The sequence below is a fragment of the Nerophis lumbriciformis genome, linkage group LG21 (assembly GCF_033978685.3).
Source record: "Nerophis lumbriciformis linkage group LG21, RoL_Nlum_v2.1, whole genome shotgun sequence".
NCBI classification, from domain to species: domain Eukaryota; kingdom Metazoa; phylum Chordata; class Actinopteri; order Syngnathiformes; family Syngnathidae; genus Nerophis; species Nerophis lumbriciformis.
In genome coordinates this window covers 13,600,001-13,622,500 of record NC_084568.2, presented here as the reverse complement: position 1 = coordinate 13,622,500, position 22,500 = coordinate 13,600,001, and the positions used below count along the sequence as shown (strand labels likewise).

The window sequence follows — 22,500 nt, the reverse complement described above, 5'->3', positions numbered from 1 at the left end:
GTGTCAAATAATCTCGGTGATATTGATTTAACCTCCTGTTAAAGGGATGCTCGTTAACACACAATTAGCGTTCTGATAGAAAACACATAAGGATAAAAAGTCCTGGTCATTAATTCCTGATGAAAAAGGACGGAGAGAGAGAGAGAGAGCAGGGGGCGAGATAAAGGCTTATCTCTTTTTCAGTCTTCATATAATTAGTCCGGCTTATTTCTCCTCCTCTCATTCTTCCTACCGCGACTTCTCACCCTCTTGATGTCCTTCCCCTGCCCCCGCACCTTGTACACTCGCCACTCTTTCCGCTGTCACTCTTAAAGGGAAAGCGCTCCTCCCAAAAGTGTCACCACTCACGCCGCCTTCCGTTAGTCGTCCCACCTTCATCAATTTGAGAGGATCATTTCTCTCGTCTCCGGTGAGAGGAGCCCCCTCTCGTGCCCTTTTTAGGCCTGTTTGTCTCCTCCTGGTGCTCCTCAGCAGGTGGCGACGTCGCCAGTGGAACCCGCCTCCAGGCTCCCCTCTGGGCCGGGTGGAGGGGCCTCCAGTGGGGGCGCCTGGGCTGGAGTTGGCACCGGCGTGGTCGCAGCTGGAGTGGAGGCGAGCGAAGTCGCCGGAGAGAGCGGCACCACGGCTCCTCCGTCTCTCTCCCGGAGGAGGTGCACCAGGGCGGCGTGCTGGGCGCCCAAGGTGGCCGAGAGGTGCGCGGGCAGGGCGTTGAAGCCGGCGGTGAGCTGCTCCACCCGCTGCTCCAGGGACAACATCTGGCGCTCCAGGTCCTCGCTGCGGTCGTTGAGCTCCGACATGAGCTCGTACATGACGCTCTGCATCTGTTGGATGACAGGTGGGAGGGTTGTAGAAAAAGCAGTGCTATCCAAAGTGCGGCACGTGGGCCATTTGCGGCTCGTAGGTAATTTTTAGCAGGCTAGCTTTTGTTAGCTACCTTTTTAGCAAATTTTGTATGTATACCCCAGCGTCCAATTTTGGTACTTGACGAATGATACCTGTTAGCATGCTAACGTTAGTAGGCTAGCTTTTTTATGAGCAAATTATATAGGTATACACCGGTGTCATATTTTCTACCTTCAACGTACTCAAAAGCGCTTTGACACTATTTCCACATTCACTCATTCACACACACATTCACACACTGATGGCGGGAGTTGTCATGCAAGGCGCTAACCACGACCCATCAGGAGCAAGAGTGTCTTGCCCAAGGACACAACGGATGTGACTAGGATGGCAGAAGCTGGGGATCAAAACAGAAACCCTCAGGTTTATATTTCTAATATAAAGTAGTGTAAAGATCTTAATTATATCTGTCAGTAAACTTGCCATGAAAGCGCTAAAACATACCGGTGTAGTGAGTTTACATTATTCACCCAAATAACTTTAGTTATTAGAGAGTTCCGTTCGGACGGTTTTTCCGTTGTTTCCGAATGAGGAGATGCTGCTCCGTTATTGATTTAAATAGAGTCTGAATGTCATTAAAACAGTTAGCTCCATCTTTTGACACTTCTTCCCACCGTCCTTGCACGCTACAACAAAGATGACGAGGAGAAGACGCTGTCGAAGTTGAGCCACGTAAATAAGACCGCCCACAAAACGGCGCATCGGGAAGCGACTGTCAGAAAGCGGCTTGAAGATGATCTGTAAAACATCATCTATGCAAAATTTTGACTAAAGAACCACCATTACATGTTATGTAGACCACAAGGAAGTGTTTTACATTTAGAAAAAAATTATAATATGACTAATAATATGACTCCTTTAATGCGCCTTACATATGAAAAAAGATAAAAAATAGACAATTCATCGGCAGTGCGCCTTATAATCTGGTGCGCCCTATGGTCCGGAAAATAAGTTTTTTATATTAATAAATATGAATTAGGATTTTAATCGTTTTTTTTTTTTGTGCACTACTATTACCAATAGTAACACAAAAAGCCAAGGTGGGTGTAATTTAAGTGCTCCAACAAAGAATCCCGTTTCCGTATGATTGGGTTTTTCACCGCGGGTGACGTCCGTACTTTTGCACGTGTCCGCGTAAAAGCACGCTAGCATGTTGTGTGCGAACATAACGAGGACAGACAGTAGGCGGGGTTAGGAAGGAGCATCAAAAGTAAAAATAGGGCCCACATTGCCGCCTGAGAGGCGTGAGTAAGACTGAGCGCAGTCTGAGAGGGAGAGGATGGAGGAAGAAAGAGGAGGCTGGAGGGAAGTCTCTGGAACATTGGAAGGACGGAGAGAATGAAAGGAAGCCGCCCCCCCCCCACACACACACACATACACACTTGTATTTGTTACCTTCTTGAGACCTGAGAAAAATGCCTACTTCTTTAGGACCACCGTTTCTAGATATATAAAGATTTGTATTTACAACATTAATAATATATACATACAATGCAAATATAAAAAAGCTTGTTGTGAAAAATGAGTTGGAATTTCACAAGAAAAAGGTCACAATTTCACAAGAAAAACTTATTGAAATATTCAAATAAAAGTCGTAATTTTACTCAACGCAAGTCAAAATTTTACAAGAAAAACTAAAAACATTTGTGCAACATTATGATAAAAGTTGAAATTTTACCCTAACAGTCGCAATTTCACAAGAAACGCTTAACATTTTGGCAATTTTATGAAAAGAGTCGCAATTTTACTTGACAAAAGTCACAATTTTATAAGAAAACTTTAACATTTAGGCAATATTATAATAATAACAATAATCAGAATTTTACTTGGCAAAAACAGTCATAATTTTACTCAAAAAATGTCACTATTTTACAAGAACAACAAAACAATTGGCAATATTGCGATAAAAGTCAGAATTTTATAAGACAAATGTCACCATTTTGGATTAAAAAGTAAAAATTTTACATAAAAAAGTAAAAATTGTACATAAAAAAGTAATATTTTTACAAGAAAATATTGCAATATTACAGAAACAGAAACAATATGAGAAATAGTTCCATCCAGCCATCCATTTTCTACCGCTTATCCCTTTCGGGGTCGCGGGGGGTGCTGGAGCCTATCTCAGCTACAATCGGGCGGAAGGGACAAGTCGCCACCTCATCGCAGGGCCAACATTCCCAATTTTATATTAAAAAAAAAGTTGCCACATTGTGAGAAAAAGACTGCTTTTAGTTAATTAAAGTTTTTGTTTGTAATTGGTTTTTAATCTTCATTATTTATTTCAAGTTATTACAGTATGTCTCTATATACATATTTATTTTATGTTTTTTACAAATTTTGGCCAAAGGGGGCGCATTTTAATTTCTTACACACACTTGTTATTACATATGTTGACCAGAAGGGGAGCCCCTTTAAAACCGACACACAGTCAATTTGAAAAATCCCTCTGTTTTGGGACCACCTTAATTTTGATAAATTTCTCCACCAGGGGTGCAAATGAGATCTCTATTTTTTGTTTTTTGTAATGTGCTTAAGGCCGATGACAAACGAGTCACGGACCACAGATGGCCCCTGTGCCGCACTTTGTGCAACCCAGCTGTAGAAGCTAACTGTTAATGGCCACTATAGTCTTAGTACCGTAGTGTATTTGTTCATCCTATGGTCACATATGGGACGCGGGTTGTCTTACGTCAGCACCGGAAGTCGTAAAATCAGCTGTTCACCCGACAGGTTTTTTCGGGGATGTATAGGAAAGTCCTTCTTTAGCTGCCGTCTTGTTTGATCATATATAGCTGCCTTTGCACCTGTCAGTGTGCAAAGGCACATTAAATCAACAAAAAAATCCTGACTTTGGAGCAATGTTCACGGACTCTAGTATTTGGCTCTCTATTACATGCAATGGTTTTCCGTATTGGGACCATGATTTCGGTCCTAACTTGTTCACCGCTCCTCATAAGGAAGGTACTTTTCCTTCTGGATGTCTCAAGAATGGAGGAAATACAAGAACACACACACACACACACACACACACACACACACACACACACGCACACGCACACGCGCGCACTTGTGTAAGATCACACTCAGACACCCACACAGGTAACAGAACGAGAAAAAAAGAAAAAATAAACACATTCCCACTCTTTGTTTAATAACACTCGCCTCGGTTGCTAACAGGCCGGTCGGCATGGAAACGGCGCAGCCGTGCGACGGGACACATTTCGCCGGTTAATTAACCAAACGATTGTGTGTCAGTGCCTCACCTTTGACAGGTCCACCAGTGTGTTGGCTTGATCGCTGAGTTTCCTCTGCTCCATTTTCACGCTGCGTAGTCTGCACACACACACACACACACACACCATGAGACGCAGGAAGTTGCATGCGAGTGAGTACACGGTGGTCAGCGGTGGAGAGTTGATCCCTGCGGGGCCGTGTGACAACAACACTGTGGCACGGTCACCTTGCCCCCCCACCCCGCCCCACCCCTGTTCCATTGTGAGTCCCACCTGCACGTTGTGCGTCTGCAAACACTGGCGGGCACACCGATTGCCCGCTGCTTTCTGTGCATATTTTCAGCTCTGTCAGACGCTGCACGCTCCAGAGAAAACAGGAGTCGCATTTGCAACAAAAAAAAAACCTTGGGGATAATGAGGCCGAGAGGGAAATAAAGGACCGGGAAAATAATTAGTTATTATAAATAATCGGGCCGGGCAATTATAAATAAAACCCCGAGAAATAATTAGTTGTAATCTTTATTTGTACACACGCTTGTCATTTTAGATGGGGGGCCACATAGAGAAAAATCTACTCCCAAGTGGGCCGGACTGGTAAAATCACGGCACGATAACTTAAAAATAAGGACAACTTCAGATTGTTTTCTTTGTTTAAAAATAGAACAAGCACATTCTGAAAATGTACAAATCATAATGTTTTTTGTGTGTTTTTTTTACATTTACATGTTGCGGTTAATAGTATTCTATCTTTATTTGTCGTTATTTATACTTTATGAATAAATTATGTAAACTCATTGGTGTTCATTTTCAATCCATCAAGATACCAAAATAATATCAAAATCAATTTACAAGATGTTATTTATGTAGTTTGCTCATTTTCCTCGACTGGTGTACTAACATGTGGTTTGTTATTTTTTTTTTATTTTTTACAAATGTAGCATAATCTACAAAGACACGAAGAATTGCTATTGTGACATCTAGTGGACACATTTAGAACAACAGTTTCTCTCACCCAAAAAATTTCGGCTCATTTTTATACTTGGCAAATTCATCCCGCAGGCCGGATAAAACCATGTTCGCGGGCCGTACGTTTGACACCCCTGATATAGAGGATCTGTGACATAGCATATAATATCAACTGTTGCAAAGCTGTGTCATCAACACTCACAAGTATAACACTACTTTTTAAAGTAATAATTTCTTATTTCAAGCATGAAAAAATAAATCATGACTTTGACACAGTTGTGTCTCATATTAAAACAGATGGCAGCCAAATTGACTTTGCTGTTTTATTTTCAATGAAAAAATAGAAAATACGTACTCATATAGTAGTACAATTGGCACAGTACAGTAAACTTGACAGTTAATATTTAAACATTTGACATTTCAAACAATTTTGAACAGAAATAGTTCATGCACATTCAGATAAATTCCTCTAAATTACAATTAAAACATTTTTGGCCTGGGGTTGGGCTGTATATATGCCCACTAATTGACTGAAAGAGCACGCACTCGGTGCGATGATGTCATGTTATCCATGGAAAAATGCATTTTTAGACCATATGATTTGCCTGAGCGGCTAGTAGACCCCGAGAAAAACAAGCGGTTGCCTTGTTGCCTTTCCATTAAGATAAATATATTTGTTTTTAGTATAAGTTTGCTGGTTTCAAGAAATGTAATGCCGAGCGCATATCATTATGTCAAGATAATGGCACTAGCATTTACTTCATTTAAGAATATTTTTCAACATATTGAGCAAAAAGGTCTCTTTTTTTTCTACCAAGAAAAGTGCACTTGTTATTAGTGAGAATTTACTTATTTTAAGGTATTTTTGGGTTCCACAAGTTAGCTAATTAGGGCCCGCATGGCCCATTGTAAAAGGAATCCCAACGGGAGTCCTTTTGCAATGGGACATAAGGACCTATTGAATTTGTAAGGTTTAATTATTATTATTCTTTCTTTTTTCTTCCGCAGCTTTGCGCTGTACTTTGACCCCCTTAACATGCTTCAAAACTCACCAAATTTGACGCACACATCAAAAAACGCGAACAAAACTCTTTAGTAAAAAAACCAAACCACAAAACTCAAAATTGCGCTCTAGCGCCCCCTAGGAAGAAAACACAGATACAACTTCCTCTAACTCCCAGTACGAATGTCGTAAAAACATGAAACAAAAACCTCTATGTAGGTCTGACTTTGACCTACATTTCATACAATGACATTCTTCAGCAAAAATACACAGGAAGTTGGCAATTCCCCATTCAACACAAAAATGTACTAAAAACAGTCACTTTTGCCTCTTTGAGCTATAATTTGACCCCCTTAACATGCTTCAAAACTCACCAAACTGAACACACACATCAGGACTGGCAAAATTTGCGATACAATGAAAAAACCTAACCCCAAATCTCAAAATTGCGCTCTAGCGCCCCTAGGCATAAAACGCAGACAAAACTGCTCCTAGGAAGAAGAAAAATGACAAAACTGCCTGTAACTCCCGCTAGGAAGGTCGGAGGGACACCAAACAAAAACCTCAATGTAGGTCTCACTTAGACCTACATTTCATAGATTGACAACCCCCAGCAAAAATCAACAGGAAGTTTGCAATCCCCCCTTCAAAACAATTAAAAAAAAAAAAACCGGTCACCTTGCTTCAAACATTAGGACTACAACTTGACAAAAGTATTGGGACACTTAGGACTACCACTGGACAAAAGTATTGGGACACTGACACTGGATAAAAGTATTGGGACACTTACGCCTAAACTTGACAAAAGTATTGGGACACTTAGGACTACCACTGGACAAAAGTATTGGGACACCTCTACTGGACAAAAGTATTGGGACACTTAGGACTACAACTTGACAAAAGTATTGGGACACTTAGGACTAAAACTGGACAAAAGTATTGGGACACTTAGGACTAGCACCTGCCAAATACGCGGGCCCGACCAACGCTGCTTGCAGCTTTAATTTGACTTGTTTTGGAAAGTCTTGACAAGCCAAATTTTGTTGTTCTATTGGCAGATAATTTTCCTTAGTTCAAATAAAATACCCCTAATTTTTGTATTTTTTCTTCTTGTTTTTGAACACTGACTTTTTGCAGTGTAATTCACAGGTGTAGATTTTTTTTTAAATCACACTGATCAAGAGTGAACATTTGCAACGGAACTTGTGACGTGTTGCCCTCAAAAAAGCGGGAGAGTGAAGTGGAAGCATCACTCAAGGCAGGCAGGCAGGTAGGCAGGCAAAGAAGGCACTGCATGTAAGTACCTGTTTCTTGTCTTGTTGCTGCTTCTAAATGAAATATACCCTAGCTATACCGACTGTGTGTTATGTTGGAGTGAGCATAGTATGTTTACTAGTAATTAACTTGTCTTATTATAGCCAAAAAGTTAGTAGCTAATGCTAGCTAATCATTAGCATTAGCTTGCTCCTATTACCTATAAACCCACTACTGCGTTGGTTAGCAGCTCATTAGCTCATCTTGCAACTAGGTTTGCAACAATGTATTAAGTAAATTGATTAAAAGAAAGCATTTATTTGTAGTTTGTTGCTACGATAATTATTTATCGAGTAAATTAAGAGGACATTGTGTGGTGATGCGGCCTGTGTGTGAGTGGCGTGAGGGCTGTAAAGACAATATTGTAAATAAATATGTGCAATTCAACGACTGCTTGTTATAATTGGAACTTGTGAGGAGTATCTTCTGATCTAAATACATTTACAGTTTTTCACTGTTAATAATCAAACAAATGTGCTTTCTGCTTTTCTTTCATAGTGCAATGTTGGTTCCTGTAAAATTTGGTCAAAACCAGAGATACGTTAGAGTGTCTGAAACTGAAGGGGGCTTTGACGATTTTGGCACGTTTATTAAGAAGGGTGAGTCAATACTATTTTATTCTTACTCCTAAAATTTAGCTTTTTGGTAGCATCAGGAAAACAATTGATCTTCTCAGTGAAAGCAGTAACATAGCAGTACCAAAAAATACAGAACCTCATTGTATACCAGAATGGCCTCTAAACACCAGTGGTTCTCAAACTTTTCACACTAAGTCCTACCGTATTTTCTGGACTACAGAGCGCACCAGTATACGGTATAAGCCACGCCCACTACATTTTAGGATGTTCAGATCAGGTAGGTCTTTATTGTCATTGCACAAGTACAACAAAACTTTGTTTTCAGCACATATATTATTTTGTATTCCCATATATTAGCCGCACCGGACAAGAAGCTGCAGATGTATATGTTGTGAAATGAGTTATTCACACAAATATTTTGTAAATGTGTACAGCTCTGGTAATGGGTACATTCGCACCCACCTGCACAAATGTACTTCAAAATGTTCCTAGTGTGTGTGTGACAATCATTGGTACTTTAACTTTAACGTTTAGTTACCCCAAGTCATGAGCGTAACACTAAGCTTCATCACTTTGACTTGTAATATCTCTAATTCTGGTGTTGTTTTATGCCTTTTTCTTTTTGTAACATGTACTATACATATAATACAAAAAAGTCCCATACAAAATTATGTTTCTAGCAATTTTTTAATTTTGCCTTTGAAAGTAACATGCCAATGTCCATTAGTGGAGCTGTACAAAAATATTTATTTACATATCTTAATTGTTTCCAAACGGTGTCTGTAAAACGGCAAAAAAACGGCTGATCAAACAAAACAGAAGTCATGGACATGGACCCACGATCTGCAGAATCTAGCTCTCCAATTAGCTAAACAGACTCAATAACTCCATGGAGACGTTTTTGTGAATTTATGAAACTAAAACAATACAGTTGTAAGTGATTAATACTGACACGGACACTCGTAAACGTGTTAGCATATTAGCTAATGTGTAACAACACTCGCTTCCTTATGATAGCACGTACAAATATGCATGAAAACACTCCTACAAAGATTCACATTCACCTACAGTAGCCGCACCTGCAGTGGGCGAACTCGACTAGGAGATGGCGCCACAGCACAAACAATAAAACACAATTCAATTGTCTTTGCATGTGTTGAATAAAAACTATTTGCTTTATGGCTGAAAGTGAAGAACAATCCAAAGCCGCAGGGTTCAAAGCATAGGAAAAAAGTACTGGCTTATTGTCCGGACTTTTCGGTATATCCAGAAAATAATAGGTCCCAAGTACCACCAAGTGCTAACCCACAGATGACCAAAGACTAAATTTGGTCTTAACTCATGGAATAAACTAGAAACATAAATAAATAAATAAATCATGACGAATAAAGTTCTGGACCATTTTTTAAAAAGATCTACACCAGAACTAAACTAGAAGTAGATTAGCACTAATGTAAAACTATGCTATTGTGAATGTTAGAATTTATATTTTTAAAAGGAAGCACAATTGTCTTTATTTTACAATTTTTGTAGTCATAGATAAGCTGGGTCTTCCACTTGAGACTCAGCTTTCATTGACCAATGGGACGGGAACAGAAGTGGATGCTGATGTGTTTGAGGACCTGTTAAAAATGGCAAACCTTATTATAAATGTGTCTGCAGAAAGGTTAACAGGTAAGCTGAGGTCTAGTTGTATACTGCCGACAACTGCTGTTAAAATGTACCAGTATATACACTTTCCTTTCGTCTTCTAGTTGATTTTTCAATTAACTTTGGCTTTTTATTTTGCAGGTTTGTTTCCACAAGTTAGCTAACATAACTAAGGTAAGGCTTGATAGTAAGAAGGTATCCACAGTATCAATTAAACTGTTTGACAAAACTGCACTGGTTGACTTTAAAACTATTCATGGTTTCTTTTGGGTATGTTATCATCTCAATTTTAAATTCCCTTTTTTAAGTTTTTAATCTGTCCATATGCTGCATTAAAGTATGTATTAAAGGCCATTTCCAATCATAGTCAATGTTGTTTCAGAAATCAAGTCACCTATGATCAGTTAATCTCATGCCATGTAAACATATTTGCACTGGACTAATAATGGTTCATATTGGTTCAAAATGTCTTAACATTTAGCCTGTTCAAACTGTGTGTATTATAATTTCTGTTAGGCTATGATGACATTTTTATTATTTTACACTAAATCCTTCTGTTGTCAGCTTGGTGTTGTATTGAATTTGTGTTCATTCTCTGTACATTTTTGTTTATACACATGTAAAAGAATGGCTTCTCCCAGATCTCTCACAACAGTACTCCTGGATGGCAGAGAAATTTTGAAGAAGACTTACACTCTTGGTAATGTCAAGGACATTACAGAGGCGTGTACATCTGCACTGTCGTGCAAAGCAGAAATAATCAGAATTCTGAAGTTCTGCTCAGATTTTAATGAATACATTGACACTGATGTGAACTGCAATGTTGAAAACATGGATACATTCCAAATTCTATTCAAGTCCATTCAATCAGATGTTTGTGATGTCAGTGCCACTGCTGTCACCACACAGGAAATGGAAGGACAGCGGGTATGTTTGTTAATTTGTTCATGTCTGTTAATTTAAGGAAGGTCACTAAACATAATATTCTGTTTAGCGCGTTGGTGTGCCTTTATGTGAAGTACTTTATCCCAGTGCTTAGATTAAGTGGTAATATCTCTACAGAAGTATACTGGTTAAAATAAAATACTGTGTATATGGACTGTTCCTTCAGATTTCAACAACAGCCAGTGATCTTGATCCTGAGAGTGTGAAGACTCACCTTCAACAAAAAGATCCCAGGATTTTTGCATTCCTTGTTGGAAAAAAAGGGATTGTAAGTAGACATTTGTCACTTTTATTTTGAACTACAGGAAGTCTAATGTTATGCCCAATGTTAATGTGTCCTTTTTTCTTGTTAATTATGTTTTTCCTCAGTTATCTAGTAAGTGCAGACAAAAAACTCCTCGCCAGAACAATTGTGACACTTTTCCCATCACTTAACATCAAGATGGAGGACGAAAAAGAAGGATATGTAAGGGAATGTTGTTAAGAGTGTGAAACACACATTACGTCGATTGATTCTGATAGTACCTCATTAGATCACTGTTTTATTTGCGTTTTACTTGTACTCTGTATTGTAAAGGAACACTTCTATGATCCAACAAGCCACACTGGCTTTCTGGAAGATAAGCTGAGGAATATCCGCCAAAAACTAAGGGATGATCAGCGCCATTATTGCAGAAGGGGTGGCTCATCTGAAGTCAGTGTTCGACTTGAAGAAGTTACAGAAAGTGACGAGTCTGTCCAAGAATGGATAACTGTGATCAAAAGGATGAAGCCTAGTCCTTTGTCAGTCTTCTTTACTGTCAGAGACTTTTTGGATAGCCAACCAAAATCACCAGTCAATGTTCAGCGTCAGCTCTTCAACATTTGAACCATTCCAAAATTCAAAAATTCTTACAGTCATACTACATTCTGTCAGCATTTCAGTTCAGTTCAACTTCAGCATTCTGTTATACAGTGCTCAATACCGGGGTAAAGTGGAATATACGTTAGGTCAGGAAAAACACAGAGGCTATATTATCAGTGCCGACCATGTTGACTACCGAACCGTAACTTAAAAGGGTTGGCTGAACAGCTATTAAGGCATGACGCAATCGTCGCCCATGTTAACTACCGAACCGCAACTTAAAAGGGTTGGCTGAACAGCTATTAAGGCATGACCCAATCGCCGCCCATTTTAACTACAGAACCATAACTTAAAAGGGTTGGCTGAACAAGTATAAGGACTATAATGTGGCCAGGCACCCTGGGGGCCGGGGGAGGCACAGCACCAGGCCGCCTTTCCACTTATTACAGATAATTCATTCAGGTGGTGTTTTCTGCCAAGGCATTCACTGATATCTCAAACCAATTAGTTTGAATGATCAAACAATTAATGACATTTCAAAGTCCAAGGCTTTTGTTTTTAATAGAACATTGTCAGCCTTCTTTACTGTCAAAGACTTTTTGGGTAGCCAACCAATATCACCAGTCAATGGCAAATCCGGTATGCAATGTCACTGTTTAGCAGAACTTTGTCTCAAAGTGTTGCCCTATTATGTTTATTATCAGGAGACTGACACAGGCATTTAGCTTTTCCACACATCATCCTGTCTCACGGTTTTAACATTTGGTTCTTCTTAAAAGTGTATTGAATTACTTTGTACTTTCTGCAACCATTGGCCTTCCCAATGTAAAGCGAGTGGAGAAGATTTGGAGATAGCACTATAGCAATATCAGACAAGTGCTGCTTTGACTCTTTTTCTTATTGTTAAAACTTGCACGTGAACTTCTTGTTGGACAATTTTGCAGCTGAATACGCCAAATTCATATAACATGACATAGGCTAGCATATGACTCAGAGTCATATAACTTGTTTTTTTGTGTAACAGCTATAAGGTATAATGCAACCATAACTTAAAAGGGTTGGCTGAACAGCTATTAAGGTATGACGCAATTGGCGCCCATGTTAACTACAGAACCGTAACTTAAAAGGGTTGGCTGAACAGCTATTAAGGTACGACGCAATCGGCGCCCATGTTAACTACAGAACTGTAACTTAAAAGGGTTGGCTGAATTATAAGGAGGCAACTCATTAATTTGAGTTAGCTCTCGCTCTCTCACCATTTCAACATTCACACCATTCCAACATTTAAACCACATCAACATTTAAACCATTTCAACATTCAAACCATATCAACATTCAAACAATTTTAACATTCAAACAATTTCAGCATTTAAACAATTTCTACATTCAAACAATTTTAACATTCAAACCATTTCATTATCTAAACAATATCAACATTCAAACCATTTCAGCATTCAAACCATTTCAACATTCAAACAATTTTAAAATTCAAACCATTTCAGCATTTAAACAATTTCAACATTCAAACCATCTCTACATTCATCCTACAAACCATTAGCATTTCAGTTCAGTGTCAGCTCTTCAACATTCGAACCATTCCAACATTCAAACTATTCTTACAGTCATACTACATTCTGTCAGCATTTCAGTTTGGTTCAACTTCAGCATTCTGTGGTTAATCCGTTATACAGTCCTCAACACCAGGGTAGAGTGGAATATACGTTAGGTCAGGAAAAACACAGAGGCTATATTATCAGTGCCGACCATCTTAACTACCGAACCGTAACTTAAAAGGGTTGGCTGAACAGCTATTAAGGCGTGACGCAATCGCCGCCCATGTTAACTACCGAACCGTAACTTAAAAGGGTTGGCTTAACAAATATAAGGACTATTAGGCGGCCGGGCACCCTGAGGGTCCGGGGGAGGCACAGCACGCATGGCCTGCCCGGCGGCCATGCCTTTTCCACTTATTACAGATAATTCATTAAGGTGGTGTTTTCTGCCAAGGCATTCACTGATATCTCAAACCAATTAGTTTGAATTATCAAACAATTAATGACATGGCGTTTGTTTTTAATAGAACATTGTCAGCCTTCTTTACTGTCAGAGACTTTTTGGGTAGCCAACCAATATCACCAGTCAATGGCAAATCCGGTATGCGATGTCACTGTTTAGCAGAACTTTGTCTCAAACTGTTGCCCTATTATGTTTTTTTATCAGGAGACTGACACAGGCATTTAGCTTTTCCACACACCATCCTGACTCACGGTTTCAAACATTTGGTTATTCTTAAAAGTGTATTAAATTACTTTGTACTTTTTGCAACCATTGGCCTTCCCAATGCCATGAACCAATGCCATGAACCCATAATGCATAGCTGCGACACTTAAGTGTTAGTTTTTGATTCATCCCACTTCAACTGTTCCATCGTCAAAACATTCCTCTTAATCAGGACAAAAAACTGAGTTGTTTTTTGAACTGGAAAAATTCCCGGTTTTCCCGAAATTCCAGGAATTCCGTAATATCATTTCTCAATTCAACATGTTACTACTTCAACATTTCTCCACCGGCTTTAACAATTTCAACACCAACAATTATAACTCATTCAGACCTTAAAAGTTGTTTATTTTACCAATTTCAAAAAAATTCCCGCTTTACCCAAAATTCCCAAATTTGGAGGAAATTGCTTTTGAAATCAAGGGGACATTCTTCAGAGTTCCACAATTCCCACATTTTTCATCTGATTCTAACTATTCCAACTTGTGACATCACAGATGCAAAAATTCAATATACTACACATATTGCAGGGTTCGGTGAGAGCCCAAAAACAAATGCTTTATATATATTTTAGAGATAAGCAAAACCTTAGTGAGTAGTACTTTGTTTAAATTCTGCACGATGAAGTTTTATACAGAGAGTTTTCTAGAAACATTTTCCTAGATAATTGTCGTAGCTATGAAATGAAAAGAATGAAGCGCAATGAAAAAATACTTTACCCAGATTGCAGTGGAGTACAACTTTGGCTGCCATGTTAACTACAGAACCGTAACGGACACACTAACCACAAGAGTTCTCACTGTTAAGTATTTTGATGATGGTCCGTTTTTAACAACGATTAATATATGAATATATGTGTGTGTGTGTATGTATGTATATATATATATATATATATATATATATATATAAAAATACATTAACAATATATTTTTTTACATAAGCTGCAAACATTTTTTTTACATTTCAGTCACCACAATTTTACAGTAAAAGCAATGTTTTTTTTTTACAGCATATAAAACAATTGAATAAATGGAATGGAATGGAGAAACAACACCACAGTTTTTAGCGGTAAAATTTAAGCAACAGAGATGCCAGGTTTGTTTGTTTTTGAACTGTAAAATCTTGTTGTTTTAATGTTTTTGTTTGTTTGTTTTTTTAATGTTTTAGCGTCTTACTGTATATGGAAATAAACAGTATCAAAGTTGATTTTACGGTAAAAAACTTATTTAACCGTAACATCTATTTTCAAATTTACAGTCACCAATTTGATTGATAATCTGTTTTGAAATCATAAGTCAAAGCAGATATTTAAGTAGAACATTTATCTTTATTTTAACAAAAAATATTTTTGGAATACATGATAATATAATATTTGGAGTTTTGCTAATATTGAATTTTAAAAGATATGCAATTGCATGCAGTACATGATTTTTAATGTCAAAAAGAGAAAGAACAAATATATAAGATGAAGCATTAACGCATATTTCCAGGCTTTAGCGTGCCACATCAAATAATCTGGCTGGCCAGATTTGGCCCCCGGGCCTTGAGTTTGACACCTGGGATGTAGACGATCTCTGAGTAGCGACTTTATTACTTTTTTTTTTAATGCCATTGGGTGACATGAAAGTAGGATTATTATTACACGCATAAGTTCCATCTAGAATAGACCAAAGATGTATTATTATAGTAGGATTATATTCATAGATTGATGTACTTGGGACAACATGTTAGGCTCTAACAATGATCTTAAAAACCCCTTTGCAGTAGGTGAGGTTGTATCTTTGCCTCATTCCTGTGAGAATCCTGCGTGCGACTGAAGCATTAAGGAGGACGAGCTGCAGTGTGCTCAAACAACCACCAGGTGGCATCTGTGAGCGGATAATACTGTACCGTCTTTTTCGGACTGAACAGGTGGAGTTTTCACTCAAGGGTTTAAGTGAGGGATGAAGCAAAAAAACTAACCCGGACCAGCTGTGACCACGAGGATCCGAGTCTGGTAGAAGGACGCACAGCTGCATTTGACTGGCTCGTCTTCCAGCAGATGATGATTCATTCCACTCGTGGGTGGATGGAGCTCATTTCAAAAGGTACCATCAGTGTGTGAGTGTGTACTTGTGTGTGTGTGTCGGTGTGTGTGTGCGTGCCCGAGTGGGTGTGGATTCTCACTGGTGTATCGCCTGCAGGAACTTCCGCTGGTGTTTGCGGACTCTGGAGTGGTCGATCTTCTTCATCAGCTTAGTGTGCTTGTAGATGAGCCAGGTCTCCCTCAGCACGTTGGCCGCCGCGTTCTTTATCTGCGCACAGACGACACACACACATAATCATTACGGGTCGCCCTTGGCAACAGGTTTGTCCGGCGTTTTCTTGATGCAGAAGGAAAACAACACTTAAGAATGTTTTTTTTTCTTAAAAGCCGACCTTATTTTCTGTGTCTGACCACACACACACACACACGCACGCACACACACACGCACACATGTTGCTTGCCAAAGCCTTTCAAGCGTACATAAACAACTCTCTCCTTAGGGACTTTTGGCAATGAGAACCAAACAGAGAATCTCCCTCGCTGCTACATACAGTATACAACAAGATAAAACATGTAAAATACGAGGGGTGTCAAAAAAATTCTTAATCGATTAAAAAAAATATCAAAAATCTATTTACTTTAAACCAGTCCTGTGCAGCCACTCCGGCAAATCATATTGTTGATGTACAAATCCCAAAACCAGTGAAGATGGCACGTTGTGTAAATGGTAAATAAAAACAATACAATGATTTGCAAATCCTTTTCAACTTATATTCAATTGAATAGACTGCAAAGACAAGATATTTAACGTTCAAACTGGGAAACTTGTTTTTTTTTTGCAAATATTAGCTCATTTGGAATTTGATGCCTGCAACATGTTTCAAAAAAGCTGGCACAAGTGGCAAAAAAGACTGAGAAAGTTGAGGAATGCTCATCCAACACTTATTTGGAACATCTCGCAGGTGAACAGGCTAATTGGGAACAGGTGGGTGCCATGATTGGGTATAAAAGCAGCTTCCATGAAATGCTCGGTCATTCATGAACAAGGATGGGGCGAGAGGTCACCACTTTGTGAACAAATGCGTGGGAAAATTGTCGAACAGTTTAAGAACAACATTTCTCAACGAGCTATTGCAAGGAATTTAGGGATTTCACCATTTACGGTCCGTAATATCATCAAAGGGTTAGAGAATCTGGAGAAATCACTGCAAGGCTGAAAACCAACATTGAATGTCCATGACCTTCGATCCCTCAAAAAGCGACATCAGTGTGTAAAGGATATCACCACATGGGCTCAGGAACACTTCAGAAAACCACTGTCAGTAACTACAGTTCGTCGCTACATCTGTAAGTGCAAGTTCAAACTCTACTATGCAAAGCGAAAGCCATTTATCAACAACACCCAGGACTGATGCAAAGTGTTAAAAGTGTTCTGTGGCCTGACGAGTCCACATTTCAAATTCTTTTTGGAAACTGTGGACATCGTGTCCTCCGGACCAAAGAGGAAAAGAACCATCCGGATTGTTATAGGCGCAAAGTTCAAAAGCCAGCATCTGTGATGGTATGGGGGTGTATTAGTGCCCAAAGAATGGGTAACTTACACATCTGTGAAGGCACCATTAATGCTGAAAGGTACATACAGGTTTTGGATGGCAACATATGTTGCCATCCAAGCAACGTTATCATGGACGCCCCTACTTATTTCAGCAAAACAATGCCAAGCCACGTGTTACAACAGCGCGGCTTCATAGTAAAAGAGTGCGGGTACTAGACTGGCCTGCCTGTAGTCCAGACCTGTCTCCCATCAAGAAAAATTCAAAATTACACCCATTTAAATCCATTACAAAGCATGATAGGAAAAATGCAAAACACTTATATATAATGCAAAACACACACACATATATGTATATATATATATATATATATATATATATATATATATATATATATATATATATATATATATATATATATATACTTATTTTTATTTTTATTTTTTTTTGATGCATTGACATTTTCATACTATCTACAAAGTTCAGTGAGCAGGTTGTTATGTGGGACCATGTCTGTTGACATTTTGTGTTGATTTGATTTTTTTTTTTACGTACACACATACATAAATGCATATATATATGTAAAAATATTATTAATTATATTATATATATTAAAGCCTATACATATGTGCACATATTATATTAATATAATGGATATACAATTGATAATTCATATAATTGGACATTAAGAGTATGTGAAAATTTGACTCCTACCTGGTTTACTTTCGTGACCTCCTTAAAGTTTTGTAATCAATCAGAAAAAATTCAAGCAGCTAAAAATAAGCCAAAAAGTGGATACGTGTGGAGAAAGTGTTTTGCATTTTTCCTATCATGGATGTAATTTAGATTTTTTTTTTTATGGTGCTTTGACATTTTCATATAATCTACAAAATTCAGTGAGCAGCTTGTGCATGTGTGTTGACATTTTGTGTTGATTGGATTTTTTTTTTTTGGCACCATGACTAGGGAAGGTTGCCCGCATTGGGTCATATAAATGAATGCTGCGCAGAGTGCCGTTCTGAGCTTAATTAAACAGTCATTGGTCTAAAGTATTCACACTAGACACTTGATACATACACTGTAGTTACTTTAAATGCAGTCGGCTTTCGGCCCTGGACCAAATTTCTTTTGCCCCATGCAAGTGAAAAAGTTTGGACACCCCTGCAGTAGAAGATGATGTTGTCCAATGCAAAGTTGGAGTGACGCTCGGTGGCAGGGTGGTGACGTCTCCTTATTTACTGCACGGAAATGAGCTCCAGCCGCAATTATTTTTCATGTAATTAGGACGCTGCCATTTTGGAAAACAGAGCAGCCTGTTTACTTTCGGGAAAGTAAGACTCAGCAATTCGCAGAATACAAACAGTATTTGTGAGGTGACTTCTTTTTTAAAGCTAATGATTGTTGTTTACTTCTCTGTTGTACGCCAGCACTGGCAAACCAGCCCCTTCCAAGCGTTAAGTGCCAAAATAACTGAAATAAGACAGCAACAGAAGAACATGTGTGCCTACTGTAGCTCCCAAAATTAACCGTTCTTGTACATTTCTGCAAGTATTTAGGAACAACACTATAGAAATGTACTTTAGAGTAGTCCCTGTACAGCTTGTATTGCAGAATAGACTTGCTGTCAACACAGCTGACTAGTCTTTTTGTCGTAGGTCTTTAAAAAGAGGATCTTTGATATGTCTTTTCGCGGTGAAGTCCTTAAAAACAAGATTATTTTCGTCACATAGAGGATCTTTGAATAGTCTTTTTGCTGTTGGTCCTTAAAAAGAGCATTTTTCTTGTTATATAAACGATCTTTGACTAGCGTTCTTGCAGTAGGTCCCTAAAAACAGCAGAGCACTACTGTTCATTAAATGATCTTTGACTAGTCTTTTTGCTGTGGGTCCTTAAAGAGAGCATAGCGTTCTTGTCACATAGAAGATCTATGACCAGCATTCTTACAGTAGGTACAAATAACAAGGCTCTCCATTGATATAGAGGATCTTTGACTCGTCATTTTGCTTATTGGCCCTTAAAAGCAGCAGCGTGTTCTTGTCCCATAGAGAATCTTTGACAAGCACTCTTGCCGTAGGTCCTTAAAAACAGCAGTACGCTGCTTTAATATAGAGGATCTTTGACTAGTTGTTTTGCTGTAGGTCCTTAAAAAGAGCAGAGGATTCTTGTCACATAAAGAATCTTTGAGCAGCGTTCTTACAGTAGGTCTTTACAAATAACAAGACTCTCCATTGATATAGAGGATCTTTGACTAGTCATTTTGTTGTAGGCCCTTAAAAGCAGTAGTGTGTTCTTGTCCCATAGAGAATCTTTGACAAGCAGTCTTGCAGTAGGTCCTTAAAAACAGCAGTACGCTGCTTTAATATAGAGGATCTTTGACTAGTCGTTTTACTGTAGGTCCTTAAAGAGAGCAGAGCGTTCTTGTCACACAGAGGATCTTTGACCAGCATTCTTACAGTATGTCTTTAAAAATAAAAAGGCTCTCCATTGATGTTGAGGATCTTTGACTAGTCATTTTGCTGTAGGCCCTTAAAAGTAGCAGCGTGTTCTTGTCCCATAGAGAATCTTTGACAAGCACTCTTGCAGTAGGTCCTTAAAAACTGCAGTATGCTCCTTTTAATAGAGAGGATCTTTGACTAGTCGTTTTACTGTAGGTCCTTAAAAAGAGCAGAGGGTTCTTGTCACTCAGAGGATCTTTGAGCAGCGGTCTTACAGTAGGTCTTTACAAATAACAAAGCTCTCGAGGATCTTTGACTAGTCAATTTGCTGTAGGCCCTTAAAAGCAGCGGGCTCTTGTCCCATAGAGAATCTTTGACAAGCACTCTTGCAGTAGGTCCTTAAAAACAGCAGTACGTTCCTTTAATATAGAGGATCTTTGACTAGTCGTTTTGCTGTAGGTCCTTAAAAAGAGCAGGGTGTTCTAACATAAAGGATCTTTGACTAGCGTTTGTGCAGTAGGTCATTAAAAATAAAAAGGCTTTCCCTTAATATAGAGGATCTTTGACTGTTGTATTTGCTGTAGGTCTTTGGAAACAGCAGAGCGCTCTTGTCACAAAGACAATCTTTGTCTCACGTTCTTGCAGTACAGATCTTTCAAAAGAGCAAAGTGTTCCTGTCCTATAGAAGATCTTTGTCTGGTGTTTTTGCTGTAGGTTCTTAAAAACAGCATCGTACTCTTACTATGTAGACGATCTTTGAGTAGCGACTTTATTACTTTATTGGGTGACATAAAAGTAGGACAGCTGTTCTTGTTTAACTATCAGACAACACAAGTGAGGAAACATGAGGGTGCTGCTAGACACCTTGCACTCCTCTACCTTCCTTCCTTCCTTTTTCTTTCTTTCTTTCTTTCTTTCTTTCTTTCTTTCTTTCTTCCGTCCGTCAGTTGGTGCTAGATTGTGTTCAGGTGTGGAGGAGACATGCTTGTCTGCACCATCACTTTCAACGTCATTTTCTTCAGCACGCCACTCGTCATCTTGGATCGTGTTGGGGCTCCTTACTGTGTTGTTGCCCAGTTATACAATGTCACACCACATGTTGGAATTCATGCTTCCCAGCACAACGCCATTCTTTTTGTATTCTTTCACTTTCACGAGTTCCTCAGTAAATTCACCAAAACGTCACCATGGACTTATTGAGTCTGTTTAGCTGATTGGAGAGCTAGCTTCTGCAGCTAGTGGATCCATGACTTTGACTTCTGATTTGTATAATCATATATATATATATATATATATATATATATATATATAAATCGTTCAAATGGGAATTTTGTAAGAAGGGAGTTTTTAAGATAGCCCATCGCAATAGGGTAAAAAGTTGTCAAAACAACCCCAAAAAATTTAACTTTGATAAGCGGTTGGTGGTGAGGGGTGGTTATTTTGATTTTATAGCGCCAAATAAGGTCAACATTCTTTTCTTGTGTCCTATTTGGCTCTTTGACCAGAATTGTGCGTGTCATATTTCTTTATTACTATGTGTTAAAAGAGGAAAAAAAAAAGTATATATATATATATATATATATATATGTACACACACACGGTATATATGTATGTATATATATATATATATATATATATATACATATGTATATATCAGTGACGTGCGGTCACTAGAGGCAGGTGAGGCGGGGCCTCGCCTGCCAACATGGAAAGAAAAAAAATGTAAAAAGAAAAAAAATTAATTAAATTGTTATATGTATCCAGTGATTATACTATAAAGTTATTTTCCGTTTAACTTCACCAGTTTTAGATTATTTTTATTCAAAATCGCTGAATTTTCACATTTGCCGTTCAAATACTGAGAAGAGACGGTGCGGTGATCAGCAGCCAGTTGAGGCACGTCACTCAGTTGTGCCTCAACATGGATTGCGGACTCGGCTAACTGCTGGCCTGCTGTGCAGTGAGATCGTATTGCTATATGAATTATATTATACATTTCCATAGTTAGCTGAGGTATATAATGTACAGTGTATTTTGTCAACAACTGTATGTGTGTAACGTATTTATTGTGCTGAGCGATCATAAAACTGCTGCGAAGACGCACTGTGTGAGGCTCGCGTAACCCCGCCTCCTGGTGCCGGTTATTGCACCTCCACCGCAGACTGCACCCCCCGACCGGAGCGCCACACCAACCAAAGCCCACACCCAAACCCTCCACGTGCAAGACCGAATCCACCCAAAAAAAGTCACTTAACAAGAAGCCAAAAAGTGCAAAAACAACATTGCTCGCGCCGGAGGAGCCGTGAACGACTGCAGGGACACAACATTAGGTACACCTGCAGACTGCAGCACGGATTTCATATTTTATTCATTCACAACTCCTCCAACACGAACACCACTGTTCCCGCACTTATAAGTAAAGGTAAGACCAAAATAAAGTTTTTTTTATTAAATGTGCTTTTTTGTGTGCTACAGTTTGTATGTGTAAAGTTAAAGTTAAGTTAAAGTACCAATGATTGTCACACACACACTAGGTGTAATGAAATTTGTCCTCTGCATTTGACCCATCCCCTTGATCACCCCCTGGGATGTGAGGGGAGCAGTGGGCAGCAGCGGCGCCGCGCCCGGGAATAATTGTTGGTGATTCAATTCCAACCCTTGATGCTGAGTGCCAAGCAGGGAAGAATGCTGGTATGAGCTTTTAAACATAACCCGTTAACTGCTGCCAATCAAATGGTGAATAAGATACTCTTTAGGGTTCATATGTTTGTAA

At 38.9% G+C, this 22,500-nt stretch overlaps 1 protein-coding gene and 1 long non-coding RNA gene across 3 annotated transcripts in view; one reads left to right on the top strand and one right to left on the bottom strand.

The window, feature by feature from the left end:
- kcnn3 (potassium intermediate/small conductance calcium-activated channel, subfamily N, member 3) overlaps positions 1-22,500 on the bottom strand; it is a 230,554-nt gene that overhangs the window by 662 nt on the left and 207,392 nt on the right. Inside the window, exons 8-10 of the mRNA XM_061982918.2 lie at positions 15,880-16,007; positions 4,167-4,236; positions 1-821 (exon numbers count right to left, since the gene is read on the bottom strand). The exon at positions 1-821 is cut by the window's left edge and continues 662 nt beyond it. Of these exons, the coding sequence (XP_061838902.1) occupies positions 468-821; positions 4,167-4,236; positions 15,880-16,007 (552 nt within the window). The 3' untranslated portion in view covers positions 1-467. The remainder of the gene's footprint in view (positions 822-4,166; positions 4,237-15,879; positions 16,008-22,500) is intronic.
- LOC133621094 (uncharacterized) lies at positions 7,939-16,539 on the top strand. 2 transcript variants are annotated; one of them, XR_009817603.2, is made up of 5 exons: positions 7,939-8,018; positions 9,531-9,821; positions 10,759-10,860; positions 15,625-15,800; positions 15,897-16,539. It is a non-coding gene; the product is annotated as an uncharacterized lncRNA (long non-coding RNA). The 2 variants fall into 2 exon arrangements; XR_009817602.2 differs by lacking the exons at positions 7,939-8,018; positions 9,531-9,821 and adding an exon at positions 9,846-10,574.